Genomic DNA, 24,035 nt, shown 5'->3' on the forward strand with positions numbered 1-24,035 from the left:
CTGAAAATATATAAATTTCCATGTCATTTAGACATAATGGTATGCGTTCAATACATTTACAGGGCTGTAAGGTACATAAATCAGGAGCTGTTTATTATTTTAACAATATATGGGATGGTGCTATTCTTATATCTATCAGTGCGGGCTCTTATGGGCTGAATTTTGTTGTAGTGGCGGACTGCGCAAGGTGGGCGTGGTACTGCTGGTGGCAGTAAGTGGCGATGACGAGGATAGTGCAGTAGTCCACTGCCAAACCCTGCTAGTGCGTGGTGGTGGAGGTCACTGAGGGATGGCATTTCCAGGGTGGAGAGAGCGTTGTTGTAGCCGGAGTAGTCTGCGCCGAGCATGATTCTGCAGGCCCTGTTCTGTACCTTCTCTAGCTGACGTCGTTGGGTAGAGTTGAGAGAAGACGACCAGGCTGGTGATGCATACATTAATATGTGGAGAATAAATGCATTGTAGATAGTCCTCAGCTCTGGCGTGGGTGCCCCAAGTGACCTGAGTCGTCGTAGCATGTAGAGTCGGTACGAGGCTGCCTTTATAGTGTTGTTTACATGGGCCTTCCAATCCAGTTTGTGGTTTATAGTTACACACAAGAGTTTGGCAGACTGCACTAACTGGAGAGGATGGACACCCACTGTAACTGCTGGAGCTTGCACTGGAGTGGTGGCGGTGTTGATGTGCATGACTACGGTTTTGGTGTGATTGATGGTGACCTTGTTCTTCGTAGTCCATGCCTGTAGCCTGTCCAGGGTGCCTTGTAGCGATGAGTAGTCCTGTGAGGTGTTGTCCACTGTAACCCCCACAGTGCAGTCATCCACGTACTTCCACCTGTGAGGAGTGTCCGATAGAGCGTCGTTGATCAGGATTAGGAAGCACAGTGGTCCCATCTTGGTCCCCTGGGGAACACCGCAGATGAGGTGTTGGAATGTGGAGACGGAACCCTGGTACCTCACTGCCTGATGACTCTCACTCAGGAAATCAGTGAGCCATAAGATTAGATTGGTGGGCAGCCCTAGTGCAATGGCCTTGTTGATAACAGTGCAGTGATCAACAAGGTCAAAAGCCTTCCTGAAGTCAACAAGGGCACCGGCCAGTGATGTCTTACGTTTCTCCAGGTTTGTGTGTGTGTGTAGTAATGATGTACAGTACACCCCCACCGTCACCATGGCAACCTCTCCTGGCCCTCTGACAGCTGTTAATACAAGACTCGATATATATGGGAGGACCGCCTTCTGGGATTGTGGGCGCCTGGCTTGTGGGCGTGTGGGCGAACTTGTGGGCGTATGAATGAGCAGGTGGGCGTACTTGTGGGCTTGTAAATATGCGTGTTTGTGAGTGTGTGTGTAGAGATGACTGGACTTACAGTACTTAAAAGTTCCGGCGTGTTTGGGTTTCTGTGGGCGTATCTGGGCGTGCCACACACACACCAGCGGCAGAAGGTCAGAAGCCAATAAAAACTGTTTCGAGAGACCCACAATAACTGTTGAGATTACCGGGGCTGGGTCAGATCAGGTCGTTGTTATGGTTACCGCCCGGTCACTACTCCCCCCCCCTCCCATCCCCTCCCCAGTTACTGTTGGGGGATGCTACTTGTGTCTGATTGGTCGATGGTCTATTAGTTTTTTATGATTGGTTGATGGTCAACTGGTCTTTTTCTGATTAGTTGATGGTGTATTAGTCTCTTTCCATTGGTTGATGGGCTATTAGTCTCTGATTGGTTGATGGGCTATTAGTCTTTCTTTGATTGGTCGATGATATATTAATCTCTTTCTGATTGGTTGATGGTCTATTTGTAGCTCTCTGATTGGTCCAAAAGGATGTGACTCTTTCCCAGTGTTCTTCCTCTCTCTCTTCTTCCTCATCCTCCGTCTTCTTTCCCTTCCCCTCTTCTTCTCTTCCCTACTTGTTCTTCCTTTTCCTCCGTCTAGCACCTTCTCCTCCTCCTCCTCCTCCCTCCAGCACCACCACCTCCTCCTTCTCCTCCTCCTCCTCATCCTCCCTCCAGCACCACCACCTCCTCCTTCCTCCACCTCCTCCTCCAGCACCACCTCCTCCTCCAGCACCACCACCTCCTCCCTCCACCACCTCCTCCTCCTCCCTCCAGCACCACCACCTCCTCCTCCCTCCAGCACCACCACCACCACCTCCTCCTCCTCCCTCCAGCACCATAAATAGTTAAGTAATAAACCACACCTCACTATACTGTCGTCTCGCCAAGCAAAACACGGATTCTTTACTTTTATCGTGTGTATGTGTGTATGTACAGTATGTATGTATGTATGTATGTATGTATGTATGTATGTGTGTGTGTATGTATGTGTATGTATTTGTGTGTATGTATGTATGTGTATTTATGTATATATGTATGTATGTATGTATGTATGTATGTATGTATGTATGTATGTATGTATGAATGTATGTATGTATGTATGTATGTATGATGTATGTATAATTTCTTTTCTATTCCTATACTATAATAATTATATACCCAACACAACATTCAATACACCTATAATGTATCACTCAGCCATATATGTCAACAAACAAACATTTAATTGATTTATGGCAATTTCCCTGTGTGTAGGGCGTCCCAGAAACCCTCCCTGCCTGCTCCCTGCGTCCCTTCCTTCCTGCTTGCTCCCTTCCTCCCTACCTGCTCCCTGCCTCCCTCCCTCCCTGCTTGCCCCCTGCCTTCCTCCCTCCCTGCCACGTCCCCTTCCTTCCTGCTTGCTCCTGCCTGCTCCTGCGTCCCTTCCTTCCTGCTATCCTTCACTCCTACCTGCTCCTGCCTCCTCCCTTTGCCCCTGCCTCCCTCCCTCCCTGCCTGCTCCCTGCCTCCGTCCCTCCCTGCTCCCTGTCTCCCTAACTGCATCCCTGCCTGCTCCCTGCTTCCTTCCCTGCCTGCTCCCTGTGACGCTGTGAGTTGGAGGGAGGCAGGGAGGGAGGCAGGGAGCATGCAGGGAGGGAGGCAGGGAGCAGGCAGGGACGGAGGGAGGCAGGAAGCAGTCAGGGAGGAAGGGAGATACGAAGCAGGGAGGCAGGCAGGCAGGCAGGGAGGCAGGCTCAGGAGGCAGGAGGTGAGGCAGGAACAGGAGGCAGGCAGGCAGGAGACGGGAGGGGGAGGAGGCTGGGGAGGCAGGGGAGGAGGGCTGAACAGGAGGCAGGCAGGTTTGAGGAGGGCGAACCAGGCAGGCAGGCAGGCAGGAGGCAGAAGTCTGGGAGGACGAAGGAGCAGAGGTCAGGAGGAAGGAGATGCAAGCAGGAGACAAGCGGGCAGGCAGGGGGCAGTGGGAGGCAGGGGGAGGCGGAGGCAGGCAGGAGGAGGCAGGAGGTAGAGGCAGGACAGGCAGGGAGGCAGGGAGGAGGCATGCTGGGGAGGAGGCAGGAAGCAGTCAGGAGGAGATACAGAAGCAGAGGGTGAGCGGGCGACGGGAGGCAGGTGTAGTAGAGGGAGGCAGGCAGGTGGAGGCAGGGAGGCAGGGGAGGGCAGGAGCATGCTGGGAGGAGGACCCAGGAGGCAGGAAGCGATCAGGGAGAAGCAGGGGAGACGGAGGCGGAGGCGGGCAGGAGGCAGGTGAGGGGCAGGGGCAGGCAGGCGGGAGGCAGGAGGTGGGGAGGCAGGACGGGCGGGCAGGAGGCAGGGACATTTTCGGGTACCCTATATGCATATATATTTCTCTGAATCAATTTCAAAGGGTATATATATAACATCAAGGGTACGTTATTTATAGAAGCCTTAATATGGCGTTCTTCCCTGATCTTTAAATATATCCTTTTGACAAATCGTATGATTTTTGTCTCTTTTTCGTTAGTAAAAGCAGATGGTGTGTGTGTGTGTGTGTGTGTGTGTGTGTGTGTGTGTGTGTGTGTGTGTGTGTGTGTGTGTGTGTGTGTGTGTGTGTGTGTGTGTGTGTGTGTGTGTGTGTGTGTTGTGTTGAAGTAAAATGTGGGTTTAATTTTTATGGTGTTAGTGGTATGATGTTTTGAGTACAGTACTGTGGTTTAGTACGGTACACACCCCTTCATCCCATCCCACCCCTGTCACACCCCTCTGCCACACCCCTCCGTCACACACCCCCGTCACATCCCTCTGTCACACCCCTCTGTCATCCCATCACACCCACGTCACACCCCTCTGTCACCCCGTCACACCCCGTCACAGCCGTCAACAATTCTCATCATTTCCTCTCCTGTCTAAACTTAGGTTTTCTGTCTCCGTATTAAATTACCTGTTATTTGCCGTGTGTGTGTGTGTGTGTGTGTGTGTGTGTGTGTGTGTGTGTGTGTGTGTGTGTGTGTGTGTGTAAGCATTAGCCGAAGTCTGTTTAAACGGATGATTTTTATATACATATATATACATACATACATACATACATAAGCATATGCATATATTATAACCTCTGTCATGTTCTGTTATGAAGAATAACTCTCTCTCTCGTCCTCTTCTCCTCTTCTATCCACTTCCTCTTCCTCTCATATCTTTCTCCTCCTCCTCCTCCTTCTCCTCTTCCCATAATTTCTTCTTCTTCCTCCTCCTCTCTTCTGCCCTATCTTCCTCCTTCTCTTCTCCTACCTTCCTCCTCCTCCTCCTACCACCCCCCCCTCCAGGATCAGACTCGGCGGGTCGTAACTTATCACAGTGACAACAAGAAGACAATTCCCTTCCTCCCTCCACATAAGTCACAAACATTCTTAACCGCAGCGTTTTTTTACATTAAGATTTTTCAGCGTATTTTTCTCATGATTTTTCAACATATCTAGAGTCTCGGTTAAGTTTGGTAGCCATATTGGATAGTATAGTTTTTTTTAATTTGTTCACTGTATGTAGGATCGTAGTGTACATATTTTCTTAATAGTATTTGAGAAGGTTTGTCCAAGATGGCGACCAAATGGTACTGAGACTGTAGGTGTAATGATGTCCGTTCCCAGTTACGAGATAAAATAAATTGACTTAAGGCCATTTGAGAATTTGACTTTTCTGTTTAGTGGCCAATAACGTCATCTGTCTGTCTGTCTGTCTGTCTGTCTCTTATTTGTGTATGTTTATAGTCTATTTGTCTATTGAAGCTGTTTCTATCTATCTATCTATCTATCTATCTATCTATCTATCTATCTATCTATCTATCAATCTATTTATCTGTCTGTCTGTCTGTCTGTCTGTCTGTCTGTCTATGCCACCATTTTCTCTCTCTCTCTCTCTCTCTCTCTCTCTGTTTAGTTGTTGACTATGACACAATATTCTCAAATTACCTTAACTTAAACTACAACACAAACACCAACGTATAAAAATGGCGTCCAAATTATACCATGACTCGAACGCTACCAAGACACGTTCTTTTAATTCCCAGGATGAAAGAAAACACGAAAAGGATAATTATTCTGCCTTTGTTTTTATAAATTTTAAACTGTGCGACACTACGACCTGGTTATCATACTCTCCCCCTCACCTCTCCCTCACCCCCCCCACCCCTCCCCCCCCCCCCACCTCTCCCCACTCACCTCTCTCTCCCCACCTCTCTCCCCCCACCCTCTCCCCCCACCCCCTCTCCCCACCTCTCTCCCCCACCCTCTCTCTCCCCCCACCCTCTCTCTCCCTCACCTCTCTCCCTCACCTCTCCCCCCCACCTTTCTCCCCACCTCTCTCCCCCCACCTTTCTCCCTCTACACCTCTCTCCCCACCTCTCTCTCCCCACCTCTCTCCCCCTCACCTTTCTCCCCCCACCTCTCCCCCCCCCACCTCTCCCCCACCTTCTCCCTCACCTCCCCCTCACCCCCCCCCTCCCCCCAGCACCCTCTCTCCCCCCCACCCTCCCCCCCACACCCTCCCCCCCCACCCCCACCCCACCCTCCCCCTCACCCTCTCTCCCCCCACCCTCTCCCCCCACCCTCCCCCCACCTCTCCCCCCACCCTCTCCTCACCTTTCTCCCCCACCCTCTCCCCCCCCACCCTCACCCTCCCCCCCCACCTCTCCCCCCCTCACCTCCCCTCACCTCTCTCACACCTCTCCCCCCCCTCACCTCTCTCCCCTCACCTCTCTCCCCCTCACCTCCCCCCTCACCCCCACCTTTCTCCCTCACCTCTCTCCCCTCACCTCTCTCACCTCCCCCTCACCTCCCCCCACCTCTCTCCCCCACCTCTCCCCTCACCTCTCTCCCCTCACACCTTCCCCCCCACCTTCACCTTCCCCCCTCACCTTCCCCCTCACCTCACCTCTCCTCACCTCCTTCACCTCTCCTCACCTCTTTCCCCCACCTCTCTCCCCACCTCTCCCCTCACCTCTCTCCTCTCACCTCTCTCCTCTCACACCTCTCTCCCCCTCACCTCTCCCCTCACCTCTCCCTCACCTCTTTCCCTCACTTCCTCCCTCACCTCTCTCCCTCATCTTCTCTCCCCTCATTCCTCTTCCTCATTTCCTCTCCCCCTCACCTCTCCCCCTCACCTCTCTCCCCCCTTCCTCTACGATGATGACCTCAGGTATTTCAGTGGCCAGAGGGATATCGTCGCATCACATCAAGGCCGTCCTGGGTTTAAAATGAATTCGTGAAAAGGTTCCATGAAGGGGTCAAGGGAAGGTGGGGGGGAGGAGGTGATGAGGGTAAGGGAAGGGAGGAGAAGGGGAGAAGAGAAAGGAGAGGGGAGGTGTTCCAAATTGCGATGCGTTGTCCTCGAATTGCAGTTGTTCTTTTACTGTCTCTCCCTCCTACACACACACACACCTGTACCTGTAGAGTGCCAGGGTGCCAACGCTCCTGAGGCTACACGTTATCTTGAGTACCATATTGCAGCAAGAGTGAGGGGAAGGTGTAGAGGGGTAAGACGATGAAGAGGAGAGGAGGGAAGCAGTGTGGTGTGAGGGGAAGAGACGAGGGGAAGGGAAGGCTGCAGATCCACACAGCCCTCTGATGCTCGGGTGAATCTGCCGGTGCTTCTATACACACACACACACACACACACACACACACACACACACACACACACACACACACGTAACTAGGAATAGCAACATAGAGTATAGCAGTTCTACACCTAACCTAATCTAACCTAATCTAACCTAACCTAACCCCCCCGGTAACGTTAGGTTAGGTTAATCTTGAGGTGAAATAAGCTGGGGTGTCTAATCTTCAGGTAATCCCCATTTAGATAGAGTGGATTACAATGCAACAAGGAACACACTGGGTGATGGTTTTCTGACGTGTGTGTGTGTGTGGTTGGGTGCGGTTCTCTCTCCACCTACACCCAAACAAGGCATTTCCTCCCCCCATCCCACTTCTCCTCCCCCACCCCCTTCTCCTCCTCCCCCCACCCCCCTTCTCCTCCTCCCCCCGCCACACCCCTTTGTCCCCTTAACTACACGCCCTTTGTTTACCAGATGAAGATGTCTAGGTTTGCACAGCCGCAGTTTATGACTTCTCTTAAGGGCGGCGAGGATGAGGTGAGATCGGCGGGTTGGGGAGGGCAGTGTCTGGCCCGGCGAGGTACCACAAGGCGACTCTTCGCTTCTTCCAATAATAAACAGAACTACACTATTCTCGATTTGTGATTGGTTGGTTGTTGAGGGTTATGTAAGAAGTGGAAGCCTTACTGAATGGCTTACTGGGCACTGATCACTGGTTAAGACTATGTTGATTGGTTAATGCCGATAATGGCGAATTGAAGGCTGCTGATTGGTTAATACTGACTATGGGAAATTGAAAACTACTGATTGCTTAATAACGATCACACATTAATAATATTTATAGGGCTATAATTTTTTTTTATACATAACTGATTCTTCAATTATCTTTTTATCTTCACTTATACCTTAAAAATGATATACTATTCATTTTTATTCAGAGGAGAAAGATATGTATTTCTTAGTTGTTAAATATGATAAATTGGATTTGTTTATTTATTCATCATTTATAATTTATTCATTTATTCATCTTATTCATTTTTATCTTTACTTTCTTATCCATTATTTATCATTTATTCATCTTATTCATTTTTATCTTTACTTTCTTATCCATTATTTATCATTTATTCATCTTATTCATTTTTATCTTTACTTTCTTATCCATTATTTATCATTTATTCATCTTATTCATTTTTATCTTTACTTTCTTATTCATTATTAATCATTTATTCATCTTATTCATTTTTATCTTTACTTTCTTATTCATTATTAATCATTTATTCATCTTATTCATTTTTATCGTTACTTTCTTATTCATTATTAATCATTTATTCATCGTATTTGTAATCTGGCTTAAAAACTTATTCACTAAATATCTTATGTCACTTTATCTTCACTTTTATTCATCAGTCATTCTTCTCTTCGTCTCCTTTATTCATTGTTTCTTTATTTTATTTATATTCTATTGTCACTATTTTTGCTCTTAATATTTTCCTACTTATCTCTATACCATTATTCATCATTTATTCATCATTTATACATCTTTGTTTGCATCTTATTCATAATTTATTCATCTTTGTTTACATCTTCATCATTTATTCATCTTTGTTTACATGTTATTCATCGTTGTTTACATCTTTGTTTACATGTTATTCATCATTGTTTACATTTTGCAGGTCTCCCTCATCTCCAAGATCGTCCCGTCACCTGATTGGTTCGTGGGCGTGGACAGCTTCGAGCTTTGTGAGGATGGCAATTGGGTCGACAACGTGAAGATACAGGTGTGTGCTTAATGACTGGTGTGAAGAGCAGGTGTGTGCTTAATGACAGGTGCGAAGAGCAGGTGTGTGCTTAATGACAGGTGTGAAGAGCAGGTGTGTGCTTAATGTGCAGGTGTGAAGATACAGGTGTGTGCTTAATGACAGGTGTGAAGATACAGGTGTGTGCTTAATGACAAGTGTGAAGATACAGGTGTGTGCTTAATGACAGGTGTGAAGAGCAGGTGTGTGTTTAATGACAGGTGTGAAGATACAGCTGTGTACCTAATGTCAGGTGTGAAGAACGGGTGTGTGCTTAATGACAAGTGTGAAGATACAGGTGTGTGCTTAATGACAGGTGTGAAGATACAGGTGTGTGCTTAATGATAGGTGTGAAGAGCAGGTGTGTGCTGAATGACAGGTGTGAGGTGAATGACAAGTGTGTGGCGTGATGCATGGTAGGTGTGTGTTTAATTACAGGTGTGTGGTACATGGTAAGTGTGTGGTGCATGGTAGGTGTGGTGGGCGACAGGTGTGTGGTGCATGGTAGGTGTGGTGGGCGACAGATGTGTGGTGCATGGTAGGTATGTGGTGAATAGCAGATGTGTGGAAATAACAGATGTGTGATGGACGGCAGGTGAGGTGGCGAACAGCAGGTGTGTGGCGAACGGCAGGTGTGTGGTGAACGGCAGGTGTGTGGCGAACGGCAGGTGTGTGGCGAACGGCAGGTATGTTATAAACCTCAGATGTGGTGAACGACAGGTGTGTGGTTTAATAAGAGGCGTGGGTTCAATATGAGCGACCTTGATGTGTCCTGGAGGGAGGGTCAGTCACCTCTCATATTATGTAGGTGACTTAACCCGCCATAGACCACACACCGGCCACCAGATCAACTATTAAAATCACACACACGACACACTGCCTCACCGCTACTGGGTGACCTCGTATGTGGGAGTACAGTACATTCAACCTGAATTATTTTAATACTACTAAAACAAAAAACATAATAGTTTGTTTTAGTAGACTTGTGGTAGAGCATTATAACATCATGCAAGTTTGAATATTTAGGTATTTCCTTACTTCAAGTCTTACCATAACAAAATTTCGTCAGAAATTATGACCAAACTTCTTCAGTGATTCTCAGACCAGGGTCAGGGCCGGGTGCTGCTGTACTGATGGTAGTCCTCTTTGTCTTGTGTTCTCTTGCTGCTGTCATACCTACGGTGGGTGTGGTGTTGGGGCACTGTGGGCTGGGTGTGGTGTTGGGGCACTGTGGGCTGAGTGTGGTGTTGGGGCACTGTGGGCTGGGTGTGGTGTTGGGGCACTGGGCTGGTGTGGTGTTAAAGGGGCAATTGTGGGCTGAGTGTGGCATTGAGCACTGAGCTGAGTGTGGTGTTGGGGCACTGTGGGCTGGGTGTGTGGGGTTGGGGCACTGTGGGGCTGAGTGTGGCATTGTGAACACTGAGCTGAGTGTGGTGTTGGGGGCACTTGTGGGCTGGGTGTGGTGTTGGGGGCACCGTGGCTGGGTGTGGGTGGGTTAGCACTGTGGGCTGGGTGGTGTTGGGGCACTGTGGGCTGAGTGTGGTATTGGAGCACTGAGCTGAGTGTGGTGTTAGCACTGTGGGCTGGGTGTGGTGTTGGGGCACAGGCTGAGGGCATTGGAACACTGAGCTGGTGTGTGGTGTTGGGGCACTGTGGGCTGGTGTGGCATTGGAGCACTGAGCTGAGTGTGGTGTTGGGGCACTGTGGCTGGTGTGTGGTGTTGGGGCACTGTGGGTTGGGTGTGGTGTTGGGGCACTGTGGGCTGAGCAAGTATTGGGAGCACTGAGCTGAGGGGTTGGGGCACCGTGGGGCTGGGTGTGGTGTTGGGGCACTGTGGGCTGAGGCATTGGGAACACCTGGAGCTGGGTGTGGTGTTGGGGGCACTGTGGCTGGTGTGGCATTGGGAGCATTGAGCTGGGTGTAGTGTTGGGGCACTGTGGGCTGGGTGTGGTGTTGGGGCACTGTGGGCTGGGTGTGGTGTCGGGGCACTGTGGGCTGGGTGTGGTGTTGGGGCACTGTGGGCTGGGTGTGGTGTTGGGGCACTGTGGGCTGAGGGTGTATTGGAACACTGGAGCTGAGGTGGTGTTGGGGGCACTGTGGGCTGTGTGTTGGGGCACTAGGGCTGAGGGCATTGGAACATTTGAGTGGGTGGTGTTGGGGCACTGTGGGCTGGGTGGTGTTTGGGCATTGTGGGCTGAGGTGGCACACAATGGCTGAGTGTGGCATTGGGAACACTGAGCTGGGTGTGGTGTTGGGGCACTGTGGGCTGGGTGGCATTGGAACACTGAGCTGGGTGTGGTGTTGGGGCACTGTGGGCTGGGTGTGGTTTGGGCATTGTGGGGCTGGGTGTGGTGTTGGGGCACTGTGGGCTGGGTGTGGTGTTGGGGCACTGTGGGCTGAGTGTGGCATTGGAGCACTGAGCTGAGTGTGGTGTTGGGGCACTGTGGGCTGAGTGTGGTGCTGGGGCAGTGTAGGCTGAGTGTGGTGTTGGGAACTTTCTAGAACGAAGGTGTAATAATCAACAATAATGACCTTATTGGGAAATATAATATTTTTTTACATTCACGAGAATAACTCATCACTTTCCCTATTCTGTGGATACTTCACAGTCAGTATAGTGGCGAGCTACACTGCCACCACCACCACCACGTACACTATCTCAAGAAGTATCTGGAGACCAAGGATGATAGATATTGGGACATGCATTTACTTTGGTACAGTATACGGTTTAACATAAGTAATAAATAATACAATATATACTTATTTCGGCGTAATTAATTATGATGGTCGCTTACCAAATATAGTAGGATCAGTATGCACAGAGCCACGCATACCAACCCTTCTGGAACATTACGAGTTGCATGTAGCATTTCGGAAGTCATCGGACCCGTCCTGGTGGATGGATATTCCATCTAACTGAACCTCTGCTTGGCAAAACTCACTTATACCCTAGACTAACACTCAGTACAGCTCCCTTCCTCAGATTGTTCGAGTATTTCCTGCATCATCTAAATTATAGAACCTTAATCAGCTCAAACATCCAGCTTCAGATACCACCAGTCTCTGATAAGGGGACGCCTCTGTGGGTATACTTGACAACTAGGTGAGTCTGGTCTCTCCGTGCGTTAGTTCTGTTGAAAAGAGAGAGAAAAAACTATATGTTGTATTTTACGATATTCTGTTAATGAGGCGTAGATGTGTGTGTGTGTGTGTAAGATTGACCTCTCCTCGGGGTGAAAGTCATAATGAATACGTCTTGTCTTAACACATCAGTAGCGACGACCTCTCTGACCTTTGACCTCTCGACAGGTTGACCCGCTGGACGCTGGCACGGACAACGGGCTGACCTTCACCTCGCCCAACTGGCCAACGAGCCCGGCCGAGAGGATCTTCCGCATCACGTCCAAGTATCCCGACCATCCGGCCCATTCCTTCTACTACCCCACCTTACACCATCTGCCCAGGATCGCTACCTTCACCATCAGTAAGGTAAGGTCAGGTCACCCACCCATACTACCTAATGAGATAAGGTTAGGTCATCCACCCCTACTACCCAATAAGATATTAGGATTAGGTCACTTGAATGGTCAGTTGTTCGGGTCGAGTAGTAGGGCCTTTCTCACAGAGGCCTTAAGTATTAGGGTTAACAGAAGCTTCAAGTAATAGAGTTAACACAAGGCTTGAGTATTAGCGTCATAACAACATACAGTATGAATGGACGGAACTGCAGCGGGTTGATTGGCAGTCTCGTTTACACCCAATCCATATCGCTCAAACACTTTATCTGTCCAACCTATATTTGAAGCATCCCAGTGTGCTCAAATTAATTATAGTGATCTATCTCCCTTCTTGAAAAACGGTATCGCATTCGCTATCCTCCAGGATTCTGGCACTACATCTGTTTTTAATGATATGTTAAACAAGTTTGCCAAGGGCATACTAAGCTCTTCCTTACATTCCTTTAATACTCTGGCAAATATCTCGTCGGGACCTGTCGACTTATTAAGCTTAGTTTATCTGTTTGTTTACTTACATCGTTACTAGTCACTACTATCTCGCTTAATTTATTTTCTTCACTATCTCTGTATAAACTCGGTGCCTAGGGTATCATGTTTAAATTTTCGGTGGTGAAAACTGTTGAAAAATACCTGTTCAGATTATTGTTCATTTCTCCGTCGTTATCAGTTAGTTCGCCGGTAGCTGACTGTATTGGTCCAATCTTTTCTCGTGTTTTAGTTTGATACATTTAAAAGAATCCCTTGGGGTTTGACTTCGCCTCCCTTGCTACCTTCAGTTCATTATTCCTCTTTGCTTTTCTTATCTCGGTTTTAACTCTACTGGCCAATATTGTATAATAATCTTGGAGGTAAACTTCACCACGACTTATTCTCCTACCTATAGCCTTCCTTTGGCCAATAATATTCTTTAAATAATTATTCATCCATTTGGGGTCATTGTTATTTGATCTGAGTTTTCTGTGTGGTATATTCTGCCAACAGAAGGCTCAAGTATTACTGTATGTTCAACAACGGGAAAAGGGGTAAGAGTGAGTGGTGAGTGCTAGTCGGTGCCAGGGATGTGTGTCACTATGTCGAGTGCCAGGTTGGGTCAAGGCACTCGTACATCCCTCTCGAGTAGCACATCACCAGCTGAGAGATAGACCACGTGGTGACTTCGTGGTGTTATTGTCAAGGTGTCAGAGAAGGTTTGTGGCGTACTTGAGTGACCTCCCTATGTGACCTCCCCCTCTGACCACCTCCTCAGTGCCACCCCTTGTATATTATCATTCCCATAATGCCACCCCTCTCAACGCGACACCTTCCTCCCACAACACTCTCCCTCTCACAACACTCTCCCTCTCACAACACCCCCCCTCTCACAACACTCTCCTACACTCCTCCTCTCTCCCTCTCACAACACTCTCCCACACTCCTCCTCTCTCCCTCTCACAACACTCTCCCACACTCCCTCTCACCTTCCCACGACCTCTCACTGTTAATTACTGAACCATACCCGTCAATTTGTTTTCATCTTTTTTTCATTTATATCGTCTTACATTTGTCAACAGCGCTCAGTGTATAGCTGTCTGTCACATTATCACTATGTCAGGGTTGCATCGTTAACCTCTATGACAAAGGAGTTGCCATGGACGCAGGTTTTACCATTAAGGATAAGGGACACGTCATTCTCAATTCGCTCGTTGACATCAGCTGTATAAAATGAAGGGAGTTAAACGAGTGATTAGTTTTCATTGATTTAAAAATGGAAAGCTCGTTTACCCCTCTGAAGGACTGACGCTGGTGGTAGTGGACTGATGGGCGTGTTAAAGTTGAGTTCTGAAGCAAGTCAACATGGACCATTGAAGTAGCAATAGGGCCAGTATTTGCTCACCAGTTTCATTAATTAATTTCTTATTTCCGTTGAAGAAGGTAAGAGTCATTAGTATGTTGTTGGTTTGGTTTAATTATGTACCTTAGTTGATGATATTATTAATGTAAAGATTAGGGGACTCGAACCTCATTCGTTGGTAGTAGATTAGATTTTAGTAATGATATCAGCAGACATAGACACAGTACAGTCAATCAAGATGCCTGAGGGTTGTTGACCATGGCCTTCCTCTCCAAACATTTGCGGATCGTCTTTACCAATCCTATCAGGTTTTATATCTCTTCAGGGACCACAGCTTTTATTTTCATTCATCCATCACGGGCTCTGCCTTCCTCTGACCCTCCTACCATCTCTGCCTTCCTCTGACCCTCCTACCATCTCTGCCTTCCTCTGACCCTCCTACCATCTCTGCCTTCCCCTGACCCTCCTACCATCTCTGCTTTTTAATAATTTAACCATTACTCTCTCGTTCATAATTATAACGCCAAAGTAACTCATTCTCTATAAAAATTTCAGTATTTTCCAAACGTTACAAAGTTACACAGGAATAACTCCACTACTAAGTCAGCCTCCCTCCACACCCCGGAAAAAGATGTACATTCTCTTACATTTCAAACAGTGATGTCGTCCAAGAGCTCCATGATACAATACATGAGGACAGAACGCAAGGATTCCTCAACTCCTGTTTCCATTTGACAGTTCCTAGTCCTGAGTGCAGTAACACTGCCAACAACGACCCGACAAAACACTGATTCGGTTTCCCATTTTATCTACAAATTGACGTTTCTTCCTCCCCCCACACCCCCTCACCACACTCACGGCCCTCCCACACTCCCTCACCACACTTAGAGCCCTCCTTCAACACACTCAGGGCCCTCCCACTCACCACACTCAGGGCCCTCCCACACCTCACCACACTTAGAGCCCTCCCACACCCTCACCACACTCAGGGCCTCCCACACCCCCCTCACCACACTTCCCACACTCCCTCACACAGAGCCCCTCCCACACTCCTTCAACACACTCAGGGCCCTCCCACACCCTCACCACACTCCCCTCACCACACTTAAGAGCCCTCCCACACTCCCCACACACTCAGGGCCCTCACCACACTCAGGGCCCTCCCACACTCCCTCACCACACTCAGGGCCCTCCCACACTCCCTCACCACACTTAAGAGCCCTCCCACACTCCCTCACCACACTCAGGGCCCTCCCACACTCCCTCACCACACTCAGGGCCCTCCCACACTCCCTCACCACACTCAGGGCCCTCCCACACTCCCTCACCACCCTCGAGTCCTCTCACTAACTTCCCTTCTCGTCCACAGACGAAGGAGTACACACTGAGTGAACACATGGACGCCGCGACTCACACAGCCTACGACGTGGTCAAGCTGGAGGACATCGCCTACAAGCACTTCGGAGACGAGGTAAGGCGTCCTTATGTATGCCTGCGTATTCAGCTCTATGAATGGCTGTCCTGACAATTGACGTACTGACCGGGAGAATGTTATTGGTCAGCTCGCTCTGGTACTGTACAGCTTTTGCATAATCTCTTTCTTTCTGGGGTTTGTAAACCATTTTTATCATCACTCGGAAGATTATCGAGTTGCATCCATCTTTGCAGGAGATTAAAGTGCTTGTATTTTTCTTTGTTGTTATATAATGAATTATGACTATTACTTGTTTTGTCTGTTGAGTTCTCGAAATTTGTTTATCTATTGCATCCATAAAAATTTAATATATTATGGTTCCAATATTGGTTCCATGGCCATTATTATCATTCTTTAAGACTGTCACGTCTGCATTTGTTTTGCCTGTCATTATACCTTATAACTTATTTCTCGGTCTCCCACAGTTACTTGTGAAGACTTGCTGGTGCATCCTTGGTACTTGATTTTTTTTTTATAACTTTCATTTGAACATTACGAGGTGAATATTTAAAATAGTTTTTACCTTTACCATGAGGAAAGAAACAACGTCCAAACATAAGATTTGTTCAGCACAACTCCAGGATGAATTAACTATGGACGATACAAGAGACGAAATTAAGTGAAAACTGTAATACACTAAATAACTGCTTATAACTACAGGGGTGTGAGTGTTGTTATAACTACAGAGGTGTGAGTGTTGTTATAACTACAGAGGTGTGAGTGTTGTTATAACTACAGGGGTGTGAGTGTTGTTATAACTACAGAGGTGTGAGTGTTGTTATAACTACAGAGGTGTGAGTGTTGTTATAACTACAGAGGTGTGAGTTGTTGTTATAACTACAGAGGTGTGAGTGTTGTTATAACTACAGAGGTGTGAGTGTTGTTATAACTACAGGGGTGTGAGTGTTGTTATAACTACAGAGGTGTGAGTGTTGTTATAACTACAGGGTGTGAGTATATATAATCTACAGAGGTGTGAGTGTTGTTATAATCTGAAGAAGAGGTGTGAGTGTTGTTATAACTACAGGGTGTGAGTGTTGTTATAACTACAGAGGTGTGAGTAAGTTGTTATAACTACAGAGGTGTGAGTGTTGTTATAACTACAGAGGTGTGTGAGTGTTGTTATAACTACAGAGGTGTGAGTGTTGTTATAACTACAGAGTGTGAGTGTGTTGTTATAACTACAGAGGTGTGGGAGTGTTGTTATAACTACAGGGTGTGTGAGTGTTGTTATAACTACAGAGGTGTGAGGTTGTTACAACTACAGGGTGTGGAGTGTTGTTATAACTAGCAGGAAGTGGTTGTTATAACTACAGGGGTGTGAGTGTTATAATCACAGAGAGGTGTGAGTGTTGTTATAACTACAGGGGTGTGAGTGTTGTTATAACTACAGAGGTGTGAGTGTTGTTATAACTACAGAGGTGTGAGTGTTGTTATAACTACAGAGGTGTGAGTGTTGTTATAACTACAGAGGTGTGAGTGTTGTTATAGCTACAGAGGTGTGAGTGTTGTTATAACTACAGGGGTGTGAGTGTTGTTATAACTACAGGGGTGTGAGTGTTGTTATAACTACAGAGGTGTGAGTGTTGTTATAACTACAGGGGTGTGAGTGTTGTTATAACTACAGGAGTCTGTGAGAATGTTGTTATAACTACAGGGGTGTGAGTGTTGTTATAACTACAGAGGTGTGAGAATGTTGTTACCAACTACAGGGGTGTAGTGTTGTTATAACTACAGAGGTGTGAGAATGTTGTTACTTACAGAGTGTGAGTGTTGTTGCTTTACAGGGGTGTGTAACTACAGGGGTGTGAGTGTTGTTATAACTACAGAGGTGTGAGTGTTGTTATAACTACAGGGGTGTGAGTGTTGTTATAACTACAGAGGTGTGAGTGTTGTTATAACTACAAAGGTGTGAGTGTTGTTATAACTACAGAGGTGTGAGTGTTGTTATAACTACAGAGGTGTGAGTGTTGTTATAACTACAGAGGTGTGAGTGTTGTTATAACTACAGAGGTGTGAGTGTTGTTATAACTACAGAGGTGTGAGTGTTGTTATAACTACAGAGGTGTGAGTGTTGTTATAACTACAAAGGTGTGAGTGTTGTTATAACTACAAAGGTGTGAGTGTTGTTATAACTACAGAGGTGTGAGTGTTGTTATAACTACAAAGGTGTGAGTGTTGTTATAACTACAGAGGTGTGACCGTCTTGGATCACCTGAAGAAAAAGTAAATTAGTCCTTGACAACATTGTTACGTTTTCAGTAGCTGGTCTGTGGACACTAAGTGTTGAAATTACTTTCCATATGACAAATGTTTTATACATGACAGAAACAATAATAGTGACATTACTGGACTTCACAAAGTCTTTCGCGAAGGTTCAATATCCTCCTAGTAAGCTGACCAGTGTTATTTCTGCTATAATAACACACCAATGGATTTCATCCCTCTTGAGTGACGGCAGATAAAGAACTTTTGTCCTGGACTCTGGTGTGACCAACGTACTATGACAATTTCCCTAAGGAGAGCATTAGGTCCTACCCTAAACGCCATATACAGTGATAACTTACCTGGTGGTGAGTCTTGGGAAATGTAACTCTTTGTGAATGATACATACCTGTTCCAAGAAGGTGATGGAAACCCCATACAGCATCAGTATGGTCCATACAGTCTCCAGAGAAGGTCAGTCACGTGTTGTCGCCGCTTTCATCCAGAAAGGTGTAAAGCTAAAGATATGACAAGGCAGCAGTAGAGAAGGTCCTTGATACGGTGACTGATACTAAATTATCGTTTGAAGATCATATGAATTAAAATGTTAAAGATGGAACAAAGTCCTGACAACCTCTCTCTTAGATGGAATAATGTTAAACGGCTGTACAGTACAAGTGGTTGGAGTGACTTGGCTACATTCAATAGTGCACGGATGGAGTGTGGCATTCCTCCAAGACCAAAACATCCATTTGGAAATATTAAAACATGGGTGATGGTATTGGTACCAAAGCTGAATAACTTGAGTTCTGAAGAACAGCGGAGAAAACTCAGGATTCAGTCATCTAAGATAATTGATGACCTATACGATGATGAAGCGTCCGTACTACTAAAAATATTACTGATGAATGGAACACCTTACTGGACCAGGTTGTCATGTCTCCAAAAACGTGTATATTTTTAACGTGAACTGGGCAGACTAACATGACTACTACAGAGCTTCGTCACTTCAGCGCCGATTAGTGTTATGTACACAGTTAAGGAACTGGATATACAAGCTTGAAGCCTTCGTCAGATTTTACTTAATAAAACCTAGATGAGAATGTGAATGAGGTAAACAAAAATATTTGCAGTGTAATGAAAAAAATTAGTAAGTTGCGAACACTTGCTGCACGTTACAGAGCGAGGAAACCATGAACGTGGTTGACAAAGGAGGAAACCAATAATTATAATTGGTTTTTAGTGAACAAGAGCAAATAACCAAAAAGATTAAAAATTCATTTTCTTCAGTAGGGCAAGAATACGGAGACTCGTGACGGGTCATAAACTGTGGGCGTCACTAAAACTAAATTTAACTTGAAAGAATAACGCGTTTATTCTAAAAGATTCAAATACCTTGTTTAATCTTGATCTCTGGCCAGATGTTAGACAACACCGCCATATATTGTTCGGTTGTGAAATCTAAACTCTAAAGAAAATCTGAACGTATTAAGTTATTAACTAATGTTTGTAACAAATGTAAGAGTCTTCTGAATTTTCCCTTTGTATCTGAAGACGCTCCTACAGTGCCGTTACCCCCAAGAAAGTTTAAACTTCTTTGTGGCTTTTAAACTATTCAATATTTCCTTGCGTTTTGCAGGCGTCCACGGGCAGCGAGTCACGGGGTGCACGCAACGGTGACCGCCAAGATGACAACAGGATTAAGGTAGTCACAGTTGTGTGATGTTATATAACGTCATCACACACACACACGCATACACACACACACACACACACACACACACACACACACACACACACACACACACACACGATTGTTCGAAGTTGAACAGAAATAAAATTAACTTAGATTATAAAACATTGCATAAAATTAAAAAAATGAAGGTCTTTGATATTTTGAGTTAGTCAATGAACCAGATAACTGACAGCTGTATGATGACGAAAGTCTTAATCCAGAACGCAGGAATGGTTCGAGCAGGAATGTCCGTTATGAACCAGGAAGTCAGATATGGTAACCACAAACACTTCGAAAATACACATTATTAGTTGTACAGCACAAAGCCTAGTACAGTACACCTAGTACAGTACACTTAAGCCCTCGGTGATACAAGTACAGATAAATGGTTTCAATACCTTTCTACCTCTCACAGTAGAGATTACGTATATCGTTTATACAGTAGACTTGTTTATTTAAAACTGGAAGCTCGTTAATGGCTTCACATGTTTGAGAGATCCATAAAACCGCTTCACTCACTCATTCTCCACAAGACAACGAAAATATCATAGTTTGCCTTCTGTATCAGTTTTACTCAGTATGATTATATTGTGCCTGATGCTTTACCCGCTTTATACAATGGCTCTGTTTATGGTTTACTGAGACTTTGTTGTAATTCTGTGTGTCTTGCTTCTATTTGCATTATCCTATGACTGTTTTACCATGAAAGAACCTGAAAACTTGGGTGGGATGTTGCTAACCTTAGTTGACCTATTGATTAAATTTTGTCCATTTTTGTCATCCACAGGAGCCCCCAGAGTTCGTAGAAGTTGGTTGATTGTTGGTTAGTATTAAACATTGAAAGGCAAAAATATTATGGCAGCGTTACGCAACAACCAACAACCTTTCAACTTCCTCAAACTGTGTTGGTTACTGAGGACGTCAGGAGTGGGTGGGGGAATTAGTAGGTCAAGGCTCTCTGGCGCATAAGATTATATAGCCTGTAGCGTCAGTGTGTATAATAATGATGGATATTCTTCTTCTCCCTTCACGTGTATAATTGTGTAATGTGGTTCTCTCTTAATCGTCATAATATTGTATTGTTGTTGTATTTATTGTACTGTACTCTAACTCAGGTGTGTAGATTGAAAATTTAAGCATTTTTAGAACTGTGTGATATTAGATTTGTTCCATGTAGACATAGAAGTCTGAGTTTATTACATTTGATTAAGTTGGCCATCGTAGTTTTGTTTAATTTGGGGTTTGAACACTTTCTAAATTGTTTCATTGACTTGAAATTCACTATTTTATTCAAACCAACAACTGTACCATTTATATACATTTGTCATTTTTTTTCAAATTCATCAGATAATGTCTTGCTTTGTCACATTGTTACGCATTCAAAGTAACAAAAATGCAATTATTAGTATATCAATAAATACTTCACTTTCTGATCATAATGAATGTCATAATATCGTTTCGTAAATGATAACTTTAATATGATAATTTTACAAAGAAACAAAAACTTTCTAAAGAATAAAAACGTAGGTAATATTCTAAGCACATTTTTTATTCTGCATAACACTTTTCTATGAGGGTGATTTATGCTTTTCCGTATCCCACAGCTGCAACAAGAGAATGAGTAGTAATAGTAGTTTGTGCTTCTTTTTCAACCTCTGTTCTACACTTGGTATTCTTTTAAAGTGTAGTATTACCCATCACTACCAACTACGATCTCCTCACTACAGAATCGTGTGTCATATGTCACTTCTGTCCGCACCTTCACGCCACGAGTCACGACCAGCCCAACAACTACCACCTCCATCTCCACCACCCCAATGCCTACGACCACCAGCGCCTCTCCCTTCCACGCTCACCATAGGCACCACAGGCCCCAGGGAGATCCTTACCCCACACCCGTCTGGCCTGAGGCGGTGACGGAGCCTGGGGTACACAACTCTCTGGAGAATGCCATCCCTCCACCCAAGACTGCTGTACCGTCATCTAGAAGGGTGAGCTGAAAGTGTCTCTCATTACTGGAGTAGATGATGATGTCACCCCTACTCCCTCGGCAGGAGATAATAAAGGGAGTGCACTGCCCTTTCCTATTCTCCCACACCGAGAGACCTTTCATTGTTGAACTTTAACTCCGTGAACTTCCTACTTTTTTTTTAATGTTTATTATCCTGTGTTCCGGCTTACCTTTTTGTTTTATGTCTCCTCCTCTTTCAGTTAGTGTTCTCTTCTCCTTATATTCTCCTGCACACACACACACACTCTCACACACACACACACACACACTCTCACACACACACACACACACACCACTACTACTTCTACTGCTTTGCTGTCACTCGGAATCGAGTATGACGATCATCCAGCTATGATACAATGATATGAGTTATTACGGATGTCACCTGGGTTGGTGAGTTTTGAGGTGACTAAAGAGGCCTCCACATTCGTTGCACATGTGGAGGGCTGCATCTAGTGCGGGAGGGGCGGTGACAGTGTCTTTCCGGCGCTGGCACTTGTCTGCCTCGGTTTGCAGTTGGGCTAACTCGAAGGTATTGACACCTTTCGTGTGGTGCTCCTCCAAGCGTTATGATGTGGAATAATCAACTCCCAGGTGCGGGGGTCGATTTGGCTTTTTTTCAGGTTTGTCTTAAGACTATCGTTATACCTTTTCAATAGCCCGCCGGCGTTACGTTTACTATTCGTTTGGTGACTGTAAAGTAGCTGCTTTGGCAGTCTACTGTCGTCCATGCTGGTTACATGGCCAGTCCAGCGTAGTTGTTCGTGGATAATAGAAGCCTCGATGCTCCTACAGTTTTTGACAGCAAGAATACTGGCATTTGTTCTCTTGTCTTCCCAGCAAACTCGAAGGATGGGATGTAGACTACGTTGGTGAAATTCAAGTGCCTTGAGGTGCCTCCTGTATGTGACCCATGTCTCACTGCCATATAGCAGGGTGGGGAGGACCACTGCTCAATATACGTGCAGCTTTGTAGATAATTTCAGCTCCCTACAGCTGAAGACACGGGTACAGAGTCTGTCAAAAGCTTGAGATGCACATCTGATCCGATGCTGAATCTCTTCATCAATGTCTGCTGTGGTGGACAGGTGGCAGCCAAGATACCGAAAGTGGGTAACATTAGAGAGGGTAGTACCATTAAGCTAGATGGATGGTGGAGGCGTGTCTGAACCAGGAGCAGGTTGAAAGAGAATCTGAGTCTTACATACATTCACCTCAAGGCCAAAGTGTGCATACGCATCTGCATAGGTGTTCAGGATCTCCTGTAGGTCGTGTTCACCGTGAGCAACAAGAGTGAGGTCGTCTGCATACTGAAGTTCAGTAATGGAAGCTACCGACACCTTAGTTCTTGCCTGGAGTTGTCTTATGTTAAAAAGACCCTTCACCCAGTACTCGATGCCCACCCCGCCGGCTAAATTGGCACTGGCACGAGTAAGGAAGGCAGCCAAGAAAATGGAAAAGAGATTTGGTGCCAGTACACACCCTTGTTTAACCCCTGTTTGGGTGGGGAAGAACTCAGAATGGGGGCCGTTGTGCAGGACACTTCCGTTCATACCATTGTGGAGTTGCCTCACATGGGCAATGAATTTTGGTGAGCAGCCAAAACAGCTGAGGGTCCACCAAAGGGCTTCCCTGTTGATCGAGTCGAAGGCCTTGGTTAGGTCAATGAAAGCCATGTACAGGTCATGACGCTGTTATCTGCATTTTTCCTGTATCTGGCGGGCAGCAAAGATCATGTCAGTGGTGCCATGTGATAGTCTAAATCCACATTGAGATTCTGGGAGAAGTTTTACGCCTCAGGAAGAAGTCTGTTTAGGACGACTCGGACGATAATCTCGCCAGCTACGGAGAGCAGCGAGATCCCACGGTAGTTGCCACAGTCTGACTGATCTCCCTTATTCTTATAATATTGACAATGGTAGCATCTTTAAGAGCTTGGGGGATTTCCTCCTTTTCCCATATATTCTCCAGGAGAGAGTGGAGACGGCTGGTAAGCAGAGGTCCTCCTGCTTTATACACCTCTGCTGGGATTCCATCAGGCCCTGAGGCTTTGTTCATCTGTTTGATGGCAGTAGCTACCTCATCCGGGGATGAAGGGTAGCTGAGGTGGGTCAGCTCTGGATGCTGAGGGACCTGCTTGGTAGTCAGGACATCCACATTTGTGTTTCGATTGAGCAATGAATGGTAGTGCTCTTTCCAGCACTGAAGGAGGCCTTCATCATCTTTAATTATGAAAATACCATCTTGTGCTGATCTGCAATTTTTTGCATTGAAATCGCCAAGGAGCACAACCTTGTCTTCTCTGTGGATAGAGGTTAGCACTCTGTCGAGGTAGGTGTAAAAGGCCACCTTGATGTCATCCTCTGCATTCAGTGTTGGGGCGTATGCACTGATGAAAAAGGCATGACGTGAGTGATTCAGTGGGACTCGAAGTATCATGAGGCACTCGTTGATCCCAATAGGCATTTCAGTTTGCCTCTGTAGGATGCGTTGGCGGATGGCAAAGCCAACTCCATAAATGCGGTTTCTCTCCACAGCAGGCTTACCCTTCCAGAAGAAGGTATAG

The 24,035-nt window shown here is 46.2% G+C and overlaps 1 protein-coding gene across 2 annotated transcripts in view; it reads left to right on the forward strand.

The window, feature by feature from the left end:
* LOC121859092 overlaps positions 1–24,035 on the forward strand; it is a 119,874-nt gene that overhangs the window by 87,981 nt on the left and 7,858 nt on the right. The window contains exons 4-8 of one of the 2 annotated variants that reach the window (XM_042355762.1): positions 8,573–8,677; positions 12,005–12,184; positions 15,414–15,515; positions 19,363–19,428; positions 21,186–21,449. In XM_042355762.1, coding sequence (XP_042211696.1) covers positions 8,573–8,677; positions 12,005–12,184; positions 15,414–15,515; positions 19,363–19,428; positions 21,186–21,449 — 717 coding nt within the window. The remainder of the gene's footprint in view (positions 1–8,572; positions 8,678–12,004; positions 12,185–15,413; positions 15,516–19,362; positions 19,429–21,185; positions 21,450–24,035) is intronic. The other variant, XM_042355763.1, reaches the window with a different exon arrangement.

This window comes from Homarus americanus, unplaced genomic scaffold (genome assembly GCF_018991925.1).
Source record: "Homarus americanus isolate GMGI-L3 unplaced genomic scaffold, GMGI_Hamer_2.0 scaffold50924, whole genome shotgun sequence".
NCBI classification, from domain to species: Eukaryota; Metazoa; Arthropoda; class Malacostraca; order Decapoda; family Nephropidae; genus Homarus; species Homarus americanus.